The sequence below is a fragment of the Mastigoproctus giganteus genome, chromosome 8 (genome assembly GCF_048544385.1).
Source record: "Mastigoproctus giganteus isolate SK-2022 chromosome 8, ASM4854438v1, whole genome shotgun sequence".
Lineage (NCBI taxonomy): Eukaryota > Metazoa > Arthropoda > Arachnida > Uropygi > Thelyphonidae > Mastigoproctus > Mastigoproctus giganteus.
In genome coordinates this window covers 160,906,658-160,925,840 of record NC_143582.1, presented here as the reverse complement: position 1 = coordinate 160,925,840, position 19,183 = coordinate 160,906,658, and the positions used below count along the sequence as shown (strand labels likewise).

Sequence of the window (19,183 nt, the reverse complement as noted above, 5' to 3'; positions counted from 1 at the left end):
GCATTTACTCTGACTTCAGCTGAGTTGTGTTTACCCTGACTTGAGTTCACTCAGCACCCACAGCTGAATGAAGTCAAGCTTTCACCAAAAGGCTGCCAACCCCTGATTTAGAGTCTGATAACATTAATGTTTAAGTTAATATATATTTCAGGAGAAAACTTCTATTATTAATTTAAGTGAAAATTTTCACTGGTAAATGTAGCTGGGAAAATTCTGTTATATGACATTAGTTATTTTCAAATATGTTTTCACATATTGGAGACAATTTAAAAATTAGTCTTTTCAATACATTCTTGATAAAAGTCATTAAAAAAAGCATTGATATAAAAGAGGCTGAGGGTTATCTAGTTTGCTGCCTGCAACAATAATTATCAAGGATATGGCTAGCAATACATGTTACATCTTAAATGAGAGAAGAATAAAAAGAAAATCAATAATAATAATGGAAGAACAAGAAATCAATAATAATAATAATGGAAGAACGAGAAATCAATAATAAAATAACAAAGCAATTAATTTTTTAATGGGATGGCTAAGGAGATAAATTACATTTTAATGGAAGATATGGGATAGCGGAGTCACAAAATGATAATGTAAAAAAAACCTCTCATAATAAACACAAATTATAATGCAAATTCCACATATCTTTATTTTCATTCCACTTAATTAACCTATATGTTTCTGTTGATTAGTATTTTTTAAAAATACTGCTTAAGGTTTTAATATTCTGGTCCACTCAGACAGTCTTTTAAAATATCAATGCCTCAAAAAGCTTTATATATTTGAACAATGATTGGTAAATCTAATAATTTTATGTAAAAGGTTATTTAGAAACTTTTTATGTAAAATCACTTAAAATAAACAATGCCTATAAACAGGGATATGCTTCAATGGGCTCATGTGTGAGTCTGTTCATAATATTGGATGGTTTGCCATTGTTAAGACAGATATATGATGAGCAGTTGGCCTTGGTTAGACAGCCCACTGTTAACTGATGAACAGCATATCACAGACTGTAAAGTATGTTATCATAATATTAGTTTTGAAAGAAATTCAACTTTCACATCACACTGGCTTTCAACAAGAAGTGTCTGTTAAAAATATCTGAACAAAACATTATTTACTGAATATTGAAGAAAATTAAAACAATTTCAGCTGCTGATTTTACAGGTTGTGTTCAACTTTACACATATTAAAAAATTACCACTAATATATAAATGAAGCCCACAGACAAAACTAAAAGTATTGCAAATAAACATTATTACTGTCTTACAAAGTCAATAATAACAATATGATACAAAAAATTATACAAAATAAGTTTAATTCTATATGTGATGAATATGAAATATTAAGCTGATTAAATTCAAACATTAAATTAACTTTTCATTAAAAAAAAGAAGTGCAACATCTAAATTAATATATTTATAAAGTATTTCTGATACTATTAGTAATATTCCTGAGCCAAATAACAATTCTGTAAGAAACCAAATATAAACCAAATGTACAAGTGTGCAAAGGCAGTTGCAACTCAGAACTTAATATATATTTTTTAACTTGAAGATATATAACAATTAACAGTTCATACCACATTTGCTGTCCTCTTTTTATTTACATACACAAAAAGAATAAGAAATCAAAATCAGTTAATTTTAAAAGGAAGGAAGGAAGGTATAATAACTTTGTTTCAGAAGGAAAAAAACATCTATCTGCTTATGGGTAGTGATTTATTAGGGATCCTATACATACTCCATTACTAAAAATTACATTATAAATTATTTAAGTGTAATAATAAATTAATAAGGTGTTTATTTAAGTTCTTGATCTCATTTTCTAAAATCTTTTTTCTTAATATAAACCCATCATTTCTTTAGTGTATATTTAAAGAGCAAGAGGTGAGCTGATAAGCACTTTTCTTCATATTCATATAATTATCAGCAGAATGATTCCCTCCCACTGTTTTTTTTTTTTTTTTTTTGCGGAATGGGACATTCAAAATACTATTTACTCTTAAAACTATGGTATGGAAGACAAACTATAAAACAGTGCTGAAGATGTTTACAAGTCATCACAGTTTTACAACAGACAGAATCAGTGGCAAATGCATGAAAGATTAACATGACAGTAGCAGAGGAAAACAATCAACACAAGCATTATATTTTTTATATATAATATATATATATTTATTTATTTATGTGGACCAGCCACTGAAACTATACTACATCTTTTCCCTTTTCTTCTTCTAACATTTGCTGAATTTCATTCTCCCACTCAGGGTCATCACCTGCATTGGCCTCATCAGCTACTACTTCATATTCCTGTAACTCTTGCTGAAGCTCTTTTTCCCACTCATCCTCTACAGGAAGATTATTCACACTGTGATATTTGATAAAGACTGCTGAAATATTTTATGTCTGTAAAATAGTTTTTCTTCTGCAAAAGAATAGTTAGGAACTATACACAGAAATTTATGCTATTTCATATATATTAAAAAAATTATCACACTCACACAGGGAGTTGGGGGGGGGGGGGAGGGGGGGGAGAGAGAGAGAGAGAGAGAGAGAGAGAGAGAGAGAGAGAGAGAGCAAGCCTTTTCCTGTATATATATTTTACTATTTTATTGAGAATCCACCTCATTTTATTTAAATCCTCCTCACGTCCAAATTCAACCTTAATTCCTCACACTATACTGAATTTACCTAAATATCGGCAGCCAAGAATAGTACCTCAGTTGAAATATTAGTTTAACAGAACATGGATGTCTAAATGAGAACTCAAATCTGTGTTAGTCAATCTCAGTTATTCAATGAACTGACATCCAATGTTTGAATGTGAAAATAAAATTCTACAAATACCAGGATTTGGGAAGAGATTACCGTATTATATTAAAAGTAGGCAGTAATACTAATACTTACTACTATTAAATAATAACAGCAAGCTAAAAGTAAATAATATATCTGGGGCAGATGGTATCTATCCAATTACATTAAAAGGTGCTACAAAACAAGTTAGCAAACTTTAGCCAGCAATTATGAGAGCATACTCGGCTTCGGGGATTATGCAAACTGAATGAATTGATTGAATGCAAGGGTTCAATCAATTTATTCAATATGCAATTCTTCAATCCACAAGGACTGAATATGAGAAAATGTCTCCTAATTTAGATAGGGTGGATCAAAGCTTGAAGTGAGTAATTACAGACCTATAAAGCTAAATTGTGTTCCAGGAAAAATAAGTCAGTGATTAAAGAAGTGATATAAGCCATCTAGCAATAAAAGCAATACACAACAATAAAAGCATGGATTTGTTCAGGGGCAAACTTGTTTGATTGACAATTGGCTGGTGTGATGCAATTAAAATGGAACTGGATATAAAAAGTAATGTTGACATCATAACTTAGATTTCAGAAAAGATTTTGGTACTGTTTCACATGAAAGACTGCTGTTTAAATTGGAGCAGTGTGGCATTAGGGCCAAGCTACTGCTGTGGACAGAGGTGTGGAGGAGCAGGAGAAGACAGAGAATGGTTATCAATAGGCACTATTCTTCTAATCTTATTAGTGGTATTGCCAGGGTTTGGTGCTGGGCCATTGTTGTTTTCAATATTTATTAACAATAATGATGAAGACATATCAAGCTTATTGTCTAAGTTTGCAGATAATAAAAATGTTTCCAGGGATCAGGATATAATGCTACCATAAAAATTGTAGAGATGGGATGAGAAGTGGTAAGTGAAGTATAATATAAATGCAAGGTACTGCATATGGATAGCAGTAATCCCAAAATAACATATCAATGGGATAGTTACACACTCAAGGTAGCAGAGAACAAAAAAGACCTTAGGGGTAAAGTAGACAGACAGACAGGCTTTACCCCATGACCTGTCCTAGCAGCTTGTCCGACTGTGTGTCATATAGGCTGCTAGGACAGCTCTTGGGGTTGTCAACGATATACAGGAATTTTGCAAGCAAGGATAAGGAGGTAATTATTCCAATGTATAAGGCAATGATCAAGCCACATCTTGAGTACTACATACATGTCTGGCAGTCTCATTTCAGAAAGGATGTGGATTGGCTCAAATAGGTGCAGAGAAGAGCAATGAGATTATTAAGAGAAAACAAATAGGTACCTGCAATGCAAGGAGGTCTGACTGAGATATTTAAGGGCCTTGAATGAATTGAGTAAGATAATACTGATGGCATGCTTACTCTTGCTCAAGCAACATACATAAGGTGGAATAAATTTAAATTGAGAAAAGCAGTTGCAGGATAGGTGCATGAAAATTTGCTTTCAGCTAAAGGATGGTTAATTGTTGGAACAAATTTCTATCTGGTGTTGTGAAAGTGGGCACTTTGAATAAGTTTAAGGAGGAATTAGACAAATTATTTGAGAGTACTGACAAGTGATGTGGCACATTTATTTATTTTTTTGCTGATTCTGTATAAGCTTGATTCCTTGCATCGCTTGCCAACAATAATACAGACAAAAGTCCTTGATTTTTAAATCAGTTAACAGCATCACACCAAGGAATGTATGGTAAGTAGTGATGACTTTAAACACAAACAAAAGGAAGCACAAGTCCCAAGCAGTTGCTTGGGATTTGTGCTTCCTGGAGGACTACACACCTGGGTAAAAATGTAAATTACATAAAGGTAAAGAAACAAATTTTATAGTGACAGAATTATAAAACATAATTCTGTCACTATAAAATTCTGTTACTAACATTTCAGTAATCAAACATTAGTTTAAGAGAATGTGGATGTCCAAATGAGATTCCAAATACTTTCAACTGTGTTAATCAATATTAGTTATTCAATGAGCTGACAACCATTGTTCATACATGAAAATAAAATCTCAAATCCCAGCAGATTAATAGAATTGTGGTAGGATTCCTACTAAAAAAAAAGTCCAGGGGAAGGGAGAATCATTCTTATTTCTTCATTCTTTTAGGTTAAATAGGTATTATTACTATTTCCATTCTTATTATTATTTATAAAGTGTATCAGTATCTAAGGCCATATTGTGATGTGGGTATAGGAACAATCTGCATGTTGTGCAGACTGAAAATTCCAAAATCCTACTGTGCCTACCTAGACTTGGCTTACTCCAGCCCAGACTAAAGAAGTCTTTAAGAATTTCTCCAGTATGCAACAAGATTTGAACCCAAACCTCTCCAAGCAAAAAGTAAAACGGTATTTAAAGCAGACGATGCTTTAAATACCATTCATGAGGGTAAATTACTAATTACCAAAATGGATTTTTTCTTTTTCTTTTTTTATCCAGCTGCTAAGGAGGCTAGAGGAATTCTTAAAAGCTTCTTTAGTCAGGACTGCAGTAAGTCAATCTAGGTAGATAGAGTAGGATTTTGGAATTTTCAGTCTGCACAACATGCAAAAGTTTTAGCCACTTGCCATGAGAACTTTTTTTTTTTATAATATTTTGGGCTGAAAATTGATATCAATTAGATGTTAAAATTGGATTTAGATTATACAATTTCTAGTTTTAAATTTGCCTAATCAACATTTTTCTCAAGGGAATAGATGTTCCTTGTTCATTGGTTTAGTCTAAAAATATCATCTCTGTACTTCTGAAATGAATGCAAGCCAATTTTATTTTGAAGTAAAAAAACAAAGAAACAATGGTTATGTAGGGTGTTCACTCTTCAGTATGCATGCTTAGCTACATCAGCTGTACAATTTCAGTTCTATATTTCCTCATGCTACAACTATTGTGTTAAGTTATTAGCATTAGTGTACAAGTTAGTGCAATTGCATCATTTCTGTACATAGCCAACTACTTAAGTAGTTATGAATTGGCATGATTACGTATATCTCATATTTTGAATACCTTCACAATGAGTTGCTATGATATTGCACTACCTCAAATAAGTAATACTTCACAATAGGAGAAGACGGTCTATCTAGTTATATTAAAGGAGACAGCAAAGGAAGTAGGCTAACCCTTAGCCATAATTATGAGAGCTTCCTTGGACTCAGGGGAGGTACCCATAGGCTGGAGATGTGCAAATGTGACCCTAATTCACAAAGGAGGATCAAAGGCTGACACAAGTAATTATAGACTTGTGAGTTTAACTTCTGTACCAGGAAAATTAATGGAGGCACTGGTTAAAGAAGCACTGCAGGATCATCTAGACAAGACTTCAGTTATAGCTCGGACACAGCATGGTTTTGTTAAGGGAAGTCTTGCCTAACCAATTCGATTGGATACTATGATGCAGTCACAAAAGAACTAGATGCAGAGAATAACTTTGATATTATATACTTGGATCTTAGAAAGGCTTTTGATACTGTTGCACATGGAAGACTGCTCCACAAATTGGAGCAGTGTGGCCTTGGAGGCAAATTGTTTCTATGGATAAAGGGGTGGTTGAGTGGGAGAAGACAGAGAGTGGTAATCAATGGACACTGCTCATCGTGCACTAATGTTATTAGTGGAGTCCTCCCAGGTTCAGTGTTGGGTCCATTGTTGTTTTATGTATTTATAAATAATATTGATGATGGTATATCAAGCTTATTGTCCAAGTTTGCAGACGATACAAAGGTTGGCAGGGTTGTTAAGGACACTAATGGCAGTACGCTGCTGCAACAGGATCAATTGAGCAGATGGGCTGAGAGGTGGCAAATGAAGTTTAACATTGACAAATGTAAAGTACTACATATGGAAAACAGCAACCCCAGAGCGATGTATTAACTCTGTGGTACTATACTCACAATGGTAGAGAATAAAAAGGACCTGGGGGTAATTGGGCAGGCAGATATGAAGTTCTCTGAGCAGTGCAGACAGGCTGCAAGAGTAGCTCATTGTGTCTTATCAACGATATACAGTAATTTTTCTAGAAAGGATAAGGAGGTGATTATTCCCTTGTATAAGGCAATGGTCAGGCCACACCTTGAGTACTCTATATAGGTTTGGAGACCTCATTTCAAGAAGGATGTAGAGCTGCTGGAACGAGTGCAGAGAAGGACAACAAGATTAGTGAATGGAACAAAGGGTTGCTCTTACAAAGAAAGGCTTAAGTTTTGCAATTTACAGTGTCTGGAGACTACGCACCGGCGAGGTGATCTGATAGAGGTGTATAAAGCGTTGAATGGTTTGAGCATGCTCAATGCTGATGGGATTCTTCCTCTTGCTCAGAATAATCACCTGAGAGGGCATAAATTGAAATTGAGGAAAGACAGATGTAGGATAGACGTGCAGAAATTTGCCTTCAGCCAGCAGGTGGTTGGTTGGTGGAACAGACTTCCATCCCTTGTCGTGGAAGTTGATAGTGTAAATAAGTTTAAGGCTCAGATGGACAGGTATTTCGAAAGAACAGAGGGGTGAAGTGAAAGTGGTTATTTTTTTATTTATTTATTTTTTTTTTATTTTTTATTTTTTGATGATGCAAGAAAGCAAGCATAAGCTTGCTTTCTTGCATCATATGCCTCTACTAATGCTAATGCTAAAAAAGACTATTATTACTTATTCTCAGCTGATACCATCACCCATATGGCACCGTTTCAGAGCTTACTGGCTCCTCATCAGTGGGTGTGCAGATACCTTGGCGTTGCAATGATGACAACCCAGTTGCAAAGTATAACTCCACAATATGAGAGGTACCTGATGGTGTGTAGAGTAATTTAGATTACAGAATAGTTTAGGGCTAAAGCCTCAGATTACGTACTGACTTGTACACTAGTTAACTCTGTGAGTTAACTTGTACACTAGTAACAAGTTATTAGTATTATTATTTCTTCTTTAGATAAAATCGATTTATGTTCATTTCATAAGTACACCAATGATGGTTTTAGACAAAACCAAGGAGAGAGAACAACTTTACTATTAAAAAAAAAATAATAATAATAAATAAATTCCTGCCACCAAGTTTCTGTTCTGTAGCCCATGACTATACCATAATGGTCCTCTTATTATATACAAGGTGTTTCAATTAAAATGTGCTGGGGTCTATCTTACCTATTTTTAGGTCTAATTTATTTGTCATCAGGGCAATTTTTCTCATAGATGAGCTGAAATTTCTGAATTATATGTTAAAATTAAATTAAGTATTACTATTTAGATTTTATGATTTCTAACTTTAAGTTTTGCTTAATTAACTTTTTTTTATTTTTTTTTTTTATTATTATTATCAGCTATATGGTGCAAGGAAGCCTGAGGCTTATTGCCTCCAGGGGCTCACATCTGGTGAGTATGGGCTTGGCACACCCAGGGTCCTGAGCTGGATATCATCATTCTTCTCTTTCTTGGTGATTCCCTTTTGACTCTCTCTCTCTCTCTCTCTCTCTCTCTCTCTCTTAGGATAACTCGGGAATTTTTTTTTGGCTGGTGCAGCATAAGCCTCAGGCTTCCTTGCACCATATAGCTGATAATAATAATAAAAAAAAAAAATTAAAAAAAGTTAATTAAGCAAAACTTAAAGTTAGAAATCATAAAATCTAAATAGTAATACTTAATTTAATTTTAACATATAATTCAGAAATTTCAGCTCATCTATGAGAAAAATTGCCCTGATGACAAATAAATTAGACCTAAAAATAGGTAAGATAGACCCCAGCACATTTTAATTGAAACACCTTGTATATAATAAGAGGACCATTATGGTATAGTCATGGGCTACAGAACAGAAACTTGGTGGCAGGATCACAGCCAAAAAAATACTGTTCCCAAACTTAATTACAAAAATAATAATTTTCATTGTGTCAAATAACAGGGTTGCATTTATTATTGTTAGATGCTGTATATGTCACTTCATAATAAAATATCAGTACAGGAACTCCTCGAATTAAGTTTTTGCTGGCCAGTGCAAACTTACAAAAATTGTGGAAACGTCTTTTGCATTCTGTAGGAATAAATGGAGGTATCATGAAAATATCGTAATGTGAACCCAGTAACATGCTTTTTTTTTTTGTAATTCGTTTCAAGTCCTAGGAAGTTGAAAATTTTGCTATATTACTAAGCTATTTATCTCTCTAAAAAAAGTCATACTGTATTTATAATAGAAATTTCACTACCCTTTAATCGTTATCATATGTTCCCGTTATAAGAATCAATTTTGAAAGCCTCTGTGATATTTTTTCTAAAGCACGTTTCTGGAGGTCATGACCAAAAAACAATAAAAACAATTTGCACTTTCCAGTTTATTGGGCTTTTCTGTTAGTGTATCTAATTATAAACAGGTAGTAAATTCGATTTTATTGCATTTGTAATATTACTGATAACTGCAATTGTGTGGGTTTTCATGCTATTATGGTGAAATGTGTACCCCTTCACTGAAACATTCAATCATATAAAAAAAAGATTTCAGAAACTTCTCTTCATTCTTATTTACATATTACAATGATGAAGGGAAAGTGACTAATGAAAAGTGAAAGTGGTGGTAGTGCCAGGAAATGAAACAAAATCGATTTAGAAATGAAGACAAAAATGATTAAGAAGTACGAAGCAGGACAAAGTTTGTGATCTATTGCAAGGGAATTAAGTCTCGCTGCTTCAACAGTGAATACTATTTTAAAGGACAGTGTGTGTATAAAAGAACATGTCAAGGGATCAACGCACTTAATATCAACAGTGATCACAAAACAGCGTTCAGTTGCTATATCGCAGATGGAACAGCTGTTAATAATATGGATGGAAAAATCAGATTCAGAAGTGAGTGCCCCTGAGTCTAATGACCATTAAATCAAAAGCAACAAGTATTTATAAAGATATTAAGGATAAGTAAGGTGAATCCCAACCCAAGTTCATGGCAAACAATGGGTGGTGTAATAAGTTCAAGCATCGCGCTGGTTTTCACAACTTTAAAGTATGCAGTGAAGTCGTGTGCTGATTCTGCAGCTGCAGAATCAGCACACGACACTTTTTTTTCCCCAACACATCACAATTTTGTGATGTGTTGGAAAAAATTATTGAAGGCAGTATTCAACGCAGCAAATTTTTAACATTGATGAGACTGCTCTCTACTGGAAAAAAATGCCGGATTGAACATACATTGTGAAAGGGGAAAATACAATGCCAGATTTCAAGGTTTCAAAAGGTAGGGCCACGCTCTTGCTTAGGGCTAATACAGCGGGAGATTACAGATTAAAACCATTGCTTGTGTACCATTCTGGAAATCCTCATGCATTTAGGGGCATCAGTAAAGCCGCCCTGCCTGTGCATTTCCGATCGAACCAGAGAGCATGAATAACAATATCTCTCTTTGAGGATTGGTTTAAATGCTGCTTCATTCCAGAGGTTGAAAAATATTGTAAAGACAAAGACGTTCCTTTCAAGATTTTGCTTCTATTAGATAATGCTCCTGGATATCCTAGGCATCTAGATGATTTCAATTCGAATGCGAGTCATATTTCTACTGCCAAACACGACTTCGCTCATCCAACCTATGGATCAGGGTGTTATTTCGAATTTAAAAGTATACTATTTACACACAACATTTGCTCAGGCATTGTCTGCAGTAGACGATGAGAAAAATTTTGCATTAAGAGACTTTCGAAAATCTTACAATATTTACCACGGCATCTTAAACATTAATAAGGCCTGGGCGGAAATTACTAAAAGTTGTTTAAATGGCGAATGGAAGAAAATATGGCCACGGCACATAAAAGGCTTCGAAGGATTTGAAAAAGACGAATCATATGAAGAGGTTACAGATAAGGTTGTAAAGGTTGCAGAGCTACTTCAGTTGGATGTTGATGCCAAAGATGTGGAGGAGTTAATAGAGGAAGAAGAGAAGGAATTATTTAACAAAGAACTTATTGACTCGCAGGCAGCTATAGAGAAAGAAGAAAATGCTGAGGAAGTTCAAGATGAACCAAATGAGGAGCTGAGACGCTTCATCACCAGAGAGCCAGAGAGAGATGGCAATGGCATTTCGTGAAATTGTATCGGCGATGGCGAGGTTTGAGAAGATGGATCCTGACAGCAAACGATTCTTAAAAGTTAACAGAGCGGTGAATGATATGCTTGCTTGCAACAAAGAAATCTACGATGAAAAGAAAAAAGCCACCATCCAGTCATCCATTAATATGTTCTTTCGTAAGGTTGAGCGGCTTCTAAATCTCCACAGTCCTCAACCTCGGCAGCGGCATACTTATCAGCTGAAGATGTTGATTCTGGCAACGATGTTTGAGAAGTAAAACTTACTGACATTATGCCTGTCTCCTCTCTTTTTTTTGTAATTTTATAATTTTGAAATTTTTTTTAAATTGCATACTTTTGCAATTTTTCCTGCGCATGAGATAAATAATTGAATAAATACAATAAATAATTCTATTTACACGTTCGTCGAACGTTTATTTTTTGATTCAATCAATTCAGTGAGAACAGTTGCGAGTGCTGCCCAAAGACGGGGGGGATTTCTGACTTGCGTAAAATCCAACGTATGTAGCATTCCGTGGAACGCAACCCTTACGCAAGTCGGGGAATTCCTGTATATGTAAAACTACAGTATATATAAAAAGTATCATTCAAAAATCAGCTTAATGTTGAAAATTCCTAAGCAAGGTGCCTGCTTTTCCCCCTAAAAGAAGTCTTGCTCTGTTCCCTAATCACAACTTTAAATGGGTCATTGTCATTGCAGGTTAATTCCATTAAGATCGTGGTTCTCAAGCAGGGGTACCTAAGGCGTTGCATCCAAAATGGTGGATTTTTATGTGATTAGTTTTTAGTAAAATATTTATCAGCTAATTGCAAACTTTTACTGATTTCACCATGTATTTATTTCTGATGCCCTAGAATTTATCATGTTTGAGAAAACTAAATCAAAACCAAACTGTCTAGCCTATCACAGGGCTGAAGTGAAGTCATGTGAATTCTCCATAAATCACTTCTCACTTCATGTATATTTTTGTCTGGTATTTTGTCTTAGCAGTTTTACCTATCATAAGTGTAACTTCTAATCGGTGAAAGGATGTCATGTGCTGTTTACAAAAATTTACTTTGTAACTAATGTACCACACTTGACAAATGGTAGTTGTATTCCCCTCCAGAGGAATATGGCAACCACATTGCTGTAACACCCACCAATTTTAAGGGAGAAGGGATTAAAATCAAAAACTAAGTTTCTAGTAAAAAAGATTTCATATATTTTAAGAAAATGTTACATACAGTAGTAAATATTGAAAAATGGGTCTATTAACTTTATTCTATTTATAAAAATGTTTATCTGATAACAAAGCACTTTTTTTTTCCTTTTTGCCTTTTATAATCGTCTATTGGCTGTACAAGATTCCAACAGTAGTCTGCCAACATATTTAGACTCCATTTTCCATGGTATCTGTTTTCCATTTGAGAAATATTTTGGTGAAACCTTTCACCGTGTTCACTGGAGACCACTCCCAAGTTATTCAGGAAAGAAGTCTAAGTGGGAATATAGGAAATGAAGCTTTAACGACATGTTGCATCCTAACTCACTATACACTAAAATTGGCTTATCCACAATTTCACTGTAATTTTGTGATTTCTTGTTGCCTAAAAAGTTCCAGTATATGTTTTTGAATGTTTTTTTTTTTTTTACCCTATAGCAGCAATCCTTCACTTGGCTGTTCCACTCACATAAAAATCTGCAGTAATTAGTGTATCTGCCTTGCAACCCAGTCAGCAAAGCTACCACTTTTAGGATGGGACAGATATTCCATTTGTATTCTTGATAGCATATTTTTTGCAAAAGAACCTGTAGGTTCTCATAAGTTTCCTGTATGTGATCTTCATGAGCCAATGATATAGATGGATACTTATTTCCATTATGGAGTAAAACTGCTTTCAAACTGACTTTGGATGAATCAATGAAACGCCTAGAATGCTCGGGGATGTGCACCAGATGTAACGCTTTCATTAATTCCTGGGCATTGTTAAAATAAACCAAAGCACCATCCATGGAATAATAAGTCATTATGTTAGATTGCCTCTTCCTATAAAAAGACACCACACACTGGCACCCTTTTCAAAAAGATTCCACCGCTGAAGCCGTGATCCTAGTAATTGACCCTTGGTTTTGGATGGGTCCAAATCTCTGACCAAATTGTTGAATTCTGCCTGAGTGATTAGATGTGGCTTTGCAGTATCAAGAGTTGAAAAGTCTGGATGTGTACGTGTTCTGGGTTCTGCATCTTCTGCAGATTCCTTTTCTGATCCTGAATCAGAGTCAAGTCCATAAATTTCTGGTGGCTTTGGCAGTGGCAATGTATCGTTGCAAGGAACCAGTCTTAGAGCAGAAAATATGTTGGGATACTCTATTTTATGCTTGGATTTCAGAGAAAAACCAGAAATATTGGTCATGCAAAAGTAACAATTGTTTATGTGGTCTTGAGGTTCTCGCCATATCATCGGAACAGCAAAAGGCATCAATTTATGACTACTTCTAAGCCAGACTGTTAATGTCCTTGAACATATGAGCTACAAGAAAGCTTTGGAGCCTATACTTTATCTTGATCTCCGAAACATCCAAAACAGAGTTTATAAGCTTTTCTCACAAGTTGTAAAAGTGGCTTCTGCTGCGATTTTAATACCACTTCTCTGCAAATGTAGCAAAAGATATCAGGTTTATTTCGGCAAGAACGCGACATACACCGATGAGCCAAAACATTGTGACCACCCACCTAATATGATGTTGGTCCTCCACGTGCAACCAAAACAGTTCGTACCCGGCGAGACATGGAAATTACAAGATTTCTTTCTTTCTTTTTTTTTTTTTTTTTATGTGAACCCCAAACACGAGAGGTATTAGAACCTATAGTCATATGTGCAGCACCCGCACAACAAGTTGCCTCGCTACTGTGATTTTTTTAAAGGTGTCACTAATCTGACAGCTATTCTGGGTTTTGTATAAACAATTTTAGGGTTTCCGTGTTATCAAAGGGCGGGTATGCACTAAATCAGTGCAACTTTACAAAATTACAATCAGAAATCACGAGTGAAAGTGAATGACGAATGTAATTCCTTATCAAGGGCACTGGGATACTCTCTTTTGACACTGGATATTCTCTCGTGTCGTTTTAATGCATTAAAACTAATTTGAATTTATTCAAAGAACAATGCAGTTTAACAACGTTAAGAATTTTGCAATAATAAAATGACATTAATGCATTCTAATATTCTCTCAAATGATTAAAATATATAAGTATAATTAATAATAAGAAATATAAGCAACCTATAACTGGCACTGCTAAATCATATCTTTGCATAAAAGTGACCAGCGCAGCGGAGAACGGAGCAACAACTGGGACCGGACAACCAACCAAGCCAGGGAAGACAAAAAAACCAGGACATAGGACCACAGTGAAGTGTGTTCAGTGAGTTTTTTTTTTTTTTTTTTCTCTCTCTTGTTGTTGTGATAAATTATTCTATTTTCTCTCCCCCCAGCCTAAGACAGGACTGGGCCCTGCAGGGCTGGGAAGAGGGACGAACTCACAAAATTACCAAAACTGAGACTTAGTAAGACAAACACAGGTATGACCCCGCCCTGACAGGTTGACCCTGCGGGTGTTGGGGATAAGAGACACGCATTAACAGGACTAAACTCCTCAAAGATCAATGTACCAACTATGTAACACAGAATTAACAAAGAGTTATTATTTCTTTAATATGGTGCTCCCACACTGGACAGGATTGGGCCCTGCGAGTATGGGAGCATGAGCAAGCGATATAGGTAAGTGACAAATCTTCATAAGCCATGTACCACAGTCAATAAGGGTTTTTTTTTTTTTTTTTTATTTATTCTAGCTTTTGCTAGTTTGGCCCGCAGGGCACTTAAAGATAGTAGAACCTGGCTGCCTCCACGTGGCTAGGGACGGGAGCGGGGGGGCTGGGACTTATCTCCGTGGCCCCCTGCTGCTAAATGCCAGAAGCCAGCCACAAACAACACGCACAACATACTACATACACTAAGACAGTATTTAACGTAATTCCGCTAATCTGTAATCCCGTTAATTAATTGCCGCTTCTCTCTCTTTTTTTTTTTTTTGTTAAATTACTCTAATAGTAAATAGATATATACAGTAAACACCCGCTATTCGCGGGGGTTACGTTCTTGAGAAATGCCGCGAATACCGAAAACGCGAATACTGAGTTATGGCTCCCATAGTAATAAAGGGGTTCCGTTCCAAAGTATGAAATATAAAAGAAAAACTAGTCTAAAATTTTGTCTATGTATGTATTATATGTACCTTCATAATATGACTATGTACATAGACAGTACATAGTGAAATGCAAGCATATGGCATCGAAATGAAAATACCAAACACTTTAATATTAAATGTAATATTTATTAGAAATTTCAAACAAATCTTTCAAACCAGCGCCCCTTTGCTAGCAAAAAAACTTATCCCGCCAGTGCTATCACCAGTTTCGCTAAAGTGTTGATAAAGGAGTTTTGCCTTTTCGCGAATGATGAGTGAACTTAACGGAATTTTATTTTGAGTTCGGTCTTCTATCCACAGATTTAAAGCTTTTCCATTTTTTTCTAATTTAACATCACGAGTTACAGAGCAAATTTTTGAAGCAATTAGCGCGTTTTCACGGACACTACGGCGGATTTTTCCTTCCGATTTCTTGATTGATTGTACCGTTGACTCATTGATTTTATAATGTTTTGCCACTGAGAAGACACTTTCACCATTAGAAATTTTGTCTAATAACTCAATTTTATTCGCCAACGTCATCACCTTCTTTGATAATTTCACATTCACATTTCCCTTGTTATTCGTAACCATATTTTTGTACGGGTTAGAAAGAACTTATCCAAATGTTTTACACTGCAAAATGGTAGATTTATCAATTTTGTAAGCATATCAATTTATAAATTGATAAATTTATTCAATTTTAAAAGCATATAAATTAAAAACAAACGACGAAACCTTCCATGGCAAGTGCATAACACATACCGAACAAGGATTAGCGAGAAACATCCAAGCTCGCGATTTTGTCACCCTTCTCCCCCCACCCACTAAGCGCTGTTTTGACCGGGAAAGATAATTCTAGCCACGCCCATGTTTTTTTATGGCGGAAAATGTTCACGGCGCTTTAAAATTCACATTTTTTTAGGTTTCATTTTATGTTAAATCAGCGACCACGAATACAGATACCGCGAATAGCGGGGGTTTACTGTACAACGAAGAGGCAACTAATAAACTAGTAAATAGAACAGCAGGAAGTGCGAAGGAGGGAAGGGGACAGTTCTTAACTGGAAAACTTGCTAATTGCAGATACTCCGCACTGAATTACTAGAAATCTCGAACTTAGTATTTTCTAAAATCCAAATTCAAAAAAAAATTTTTTTTTTTTTTTTGCTATTAGAGAAATTAATTCAGCTGGCTATAATAAATCGCTTAACAAACGGTGGACATAGGGGAAATCCTGGAAACCGCCAGTAACGTACAAACTACTTTGCAGTACTTAGTACCGTGCTTGGACTGGAGGTTGAGAAGATGAAAGAAGATATTTGTTGACATTGGACTTGATCTTCTGTAGATTGTAATTTTCAGGAAATACATATGAAGGAAGGTTGTTCCAGAAAACAGCAGTTGAATGAATAAATGAGGAAGATGAAAAGTTGGTTCTGTGGGTTTGAAGTTGGACAGTAAACAGATGTTGGCTGGTGGCAGCACGTGTTCGGACTGTTTTGAAAGAGAGAGCGGGAATTATAGAAGCCAATTCAGAAAAACAGTGCCCATGGAAGTATCTGTAGAAGAGGCATGCAGCAGAAACAGTATGTCTATGAGAAAGCGAGTGGAGAGACTTAGAGATGAATGATTAATTAACCTAACTGCCCTCTTCTGAATGGAATCAAGAAGCCTGAGAGAGGTTTTGGGGGCACCACCCCAGATGTGGAAACAATATTCCATGGCAGGGCGGATTTGCGATTTATACGGAGTGAGCAGCTGTTTGAAAGAAAAGTAATGCCAAGAGCGAAAGAGAAAACCAAGTTTTTTAGATGCAGAGGAAGCAATATTTGTAATGTGCTTGTGCCAAGAGAGATTAGAAGTCAGGGTGATCCCCAAAAGAGATATATCATTTTGCCTAGAAATCGGAGTGTCACTAAAGATAAGCATAGGAGCAGAAGAATCCTTTTTGCGAGATATAAGACAAGATTGAGTTTTAGAAGGGTTGAAATCAACTAAGTTGTCTTTGCCCCACTGGAGAATTACCTGAAGATCAGCATTTAGGCAATTGGTAGCAGATTTTCAAGAAGTTGAAGCTGATTGAGCAGGACAAGGTGTCTTGTGGTATCTGGTACTAACACATAACCAGATCCTTTAACTCCTGTAAGGTCTGTGGTTGAGATGCTGCAGATCGGAGTTGCTGCATCAAGCATCTGTGTGCATAAACCACAGATGCTTGATGGAATTGATGTCTGGGGAATTTGATTGCAAGGGCAATACCTGGAAGTCTTACTCATGTTCCACGAACCAGTCTTGAACAATCTGGGTGGTGTGGCATTATTCTGCTGAAAGACGGCACCGCCAGAGGGGAAGACCGTTGCCATGAAAGGGTGTACCTGGTCAGCAATGATGTTTAGGTAGGTGGTAGATGCCAGAGTGCCCGGCACATGGATGTCTGGACCCAGGGTATTAGCATTAGCAGAGGCATTTGATGCAAGAAAGCAAGCTTACGCAGCATCAGCCAAAAAAAAAAAAAAAAAAACACCCACTTCCACTTCACCCCTCTGTTCGTTCAAAATACCTGTCCAGCTGAGCCTTAAACTTATTTAGGCTATCAACCTCCACCACAAGGGATGGAAGTCTGTTCCACCAACCAACCGCCCACTGGCTAAAGGCAAATTTCCGCACGTCTATCCTACATCTGTCTTTCCTCAATTTGAATTTATGCCCTCTCAGGTGATTTTTCTGAGCTAGAGGAAGAATCCCATCAGCATTGAGCATGCTTAAACCATTCAAGGCTTTATACACCTCTATCAGATCACCTCGCTGGTGCCTAGTTTCCAGACACTGTAATTTGCAAAACTTAAGCCTTTCTTCGTAAGAGCACCCCTTTGTTCCATTCACTAATCTTGTTGCCCTTCTCTGTACTTGTTCCAGCAGCTCTACATCCTTCTTGAAATGAGGCCTCCAGACCTGTATACAGTACTCTAGATGTGGCCTAACCATTGCCTTATACAATGGAATAATCACCTCCTTATCCCTGCTGGAAAAATTCCTGTATATCATTGACAATACACCATGAGCTACTCTTGCAGCCCATTTGCACTGCTCAGAGAACTTCATATCTGCCTGCACAACCACCCCCAAGTCCCTTTCATTCTCTACCACTGTCAGTGTAGTACCACAGAGCTGATACGTTGCTCTGGGATTGCTGTTTCCCATGTGTAGTACTTTACAGTTGTCAATGTTAAACTTCATTTGCCACCTCTCAGCCCATCTGCTCAACCTTTCCAGATCCTGTTGCAGCAGCATAGTGTCAGTAGTGTCCTTGACAACCCTGCCAACCTTTGTATTGTCTGCAAACTTGGACATTAAGCTTGATATACCATCATCAATATCATTTATAAATACAGAAAACAATAATGGACCCAACACTGAGCCCTGAGGGATTCCACTAATAACATTAGTCCACGATGAGCAGTGTCCATTGATTACCACTCTCTGTCCACCCCCTCAACCACCCCTTTATCCAAAGCAGCAATTTGCCTCCAATGTCACACTGCTCCAATTTGTGTAGCAGTCTTCCATGTGCAACAGTATCAAAAGCCTTTCTAAGATCCAAGTATATAATATCAAAGTTATTCCCTGCATCCAGTTCTTTTGTGACTGCATCATAGTATCCAATCAAGTTGGTCAGGCAAGACTTCCCCTTAACAAAACCATGCTGTGTCTGAGCTATAACTGAAGTCTTGTCTAAATGATCCTGCAGTGCTTCTTTAACCAGTGTCTCCATTAATTTTCCTGGAACAGAAGTTAAGCTCACAGGTCTATAATTACTTGTGTCAGCCTTTGATCCTCCTTTGTGAATTGGGGTCACATTTGCACATTTCCAGTCTATGGGTACCTCCCCTGAGTCCAAGGAAGCTCTCATAATTATGGCTAAGGGTTTGCTTACTTCCTTTGCTGCCTCCTTTAATATAACTGGATAGATCCCATCCACCCCGGGTGCCTTTCTTGTGTTTATCTTCAACAGTTTCTCCTCCACTTTACTCCCAGTTATTTCAACCTGCCACT

At 36.3% G+C, this 19,183-nt stretch overlaps 1 protein-coding gene across 3 annotated transcripts in view; it reads right to left on the bottom strand.

The window, feature by feature from the left end:
* Positions 1-1,595: 1,595 nt before the first annotated feature.
* The window catches only part of Sap47 (Synapse-associated protein 47kD), a 207,274-nt gene continuing 189,686 nt past the window's right edge, over positions 1,596-19,183 (bottom strand). Inside the window, exon 8 of one of the 3 annotated variants that reach the window (XM_090379019.1) lies at positions 1,596-2,353. In XM_090379019.1, the coding sequence (XP_090235145.1) occupies positions 2,211-2,353 (143 nt within the window). In that variant the 3' untranslated portion in view covers positions 1,596-2,210. Of the gene's footprint in view, positions 2,431-19,183 lie in introns of all 3 variants that reach the window. The other 2 variants (XM_090379020.1, XM_090379022.1) reach the window with 2 other exon arrangements.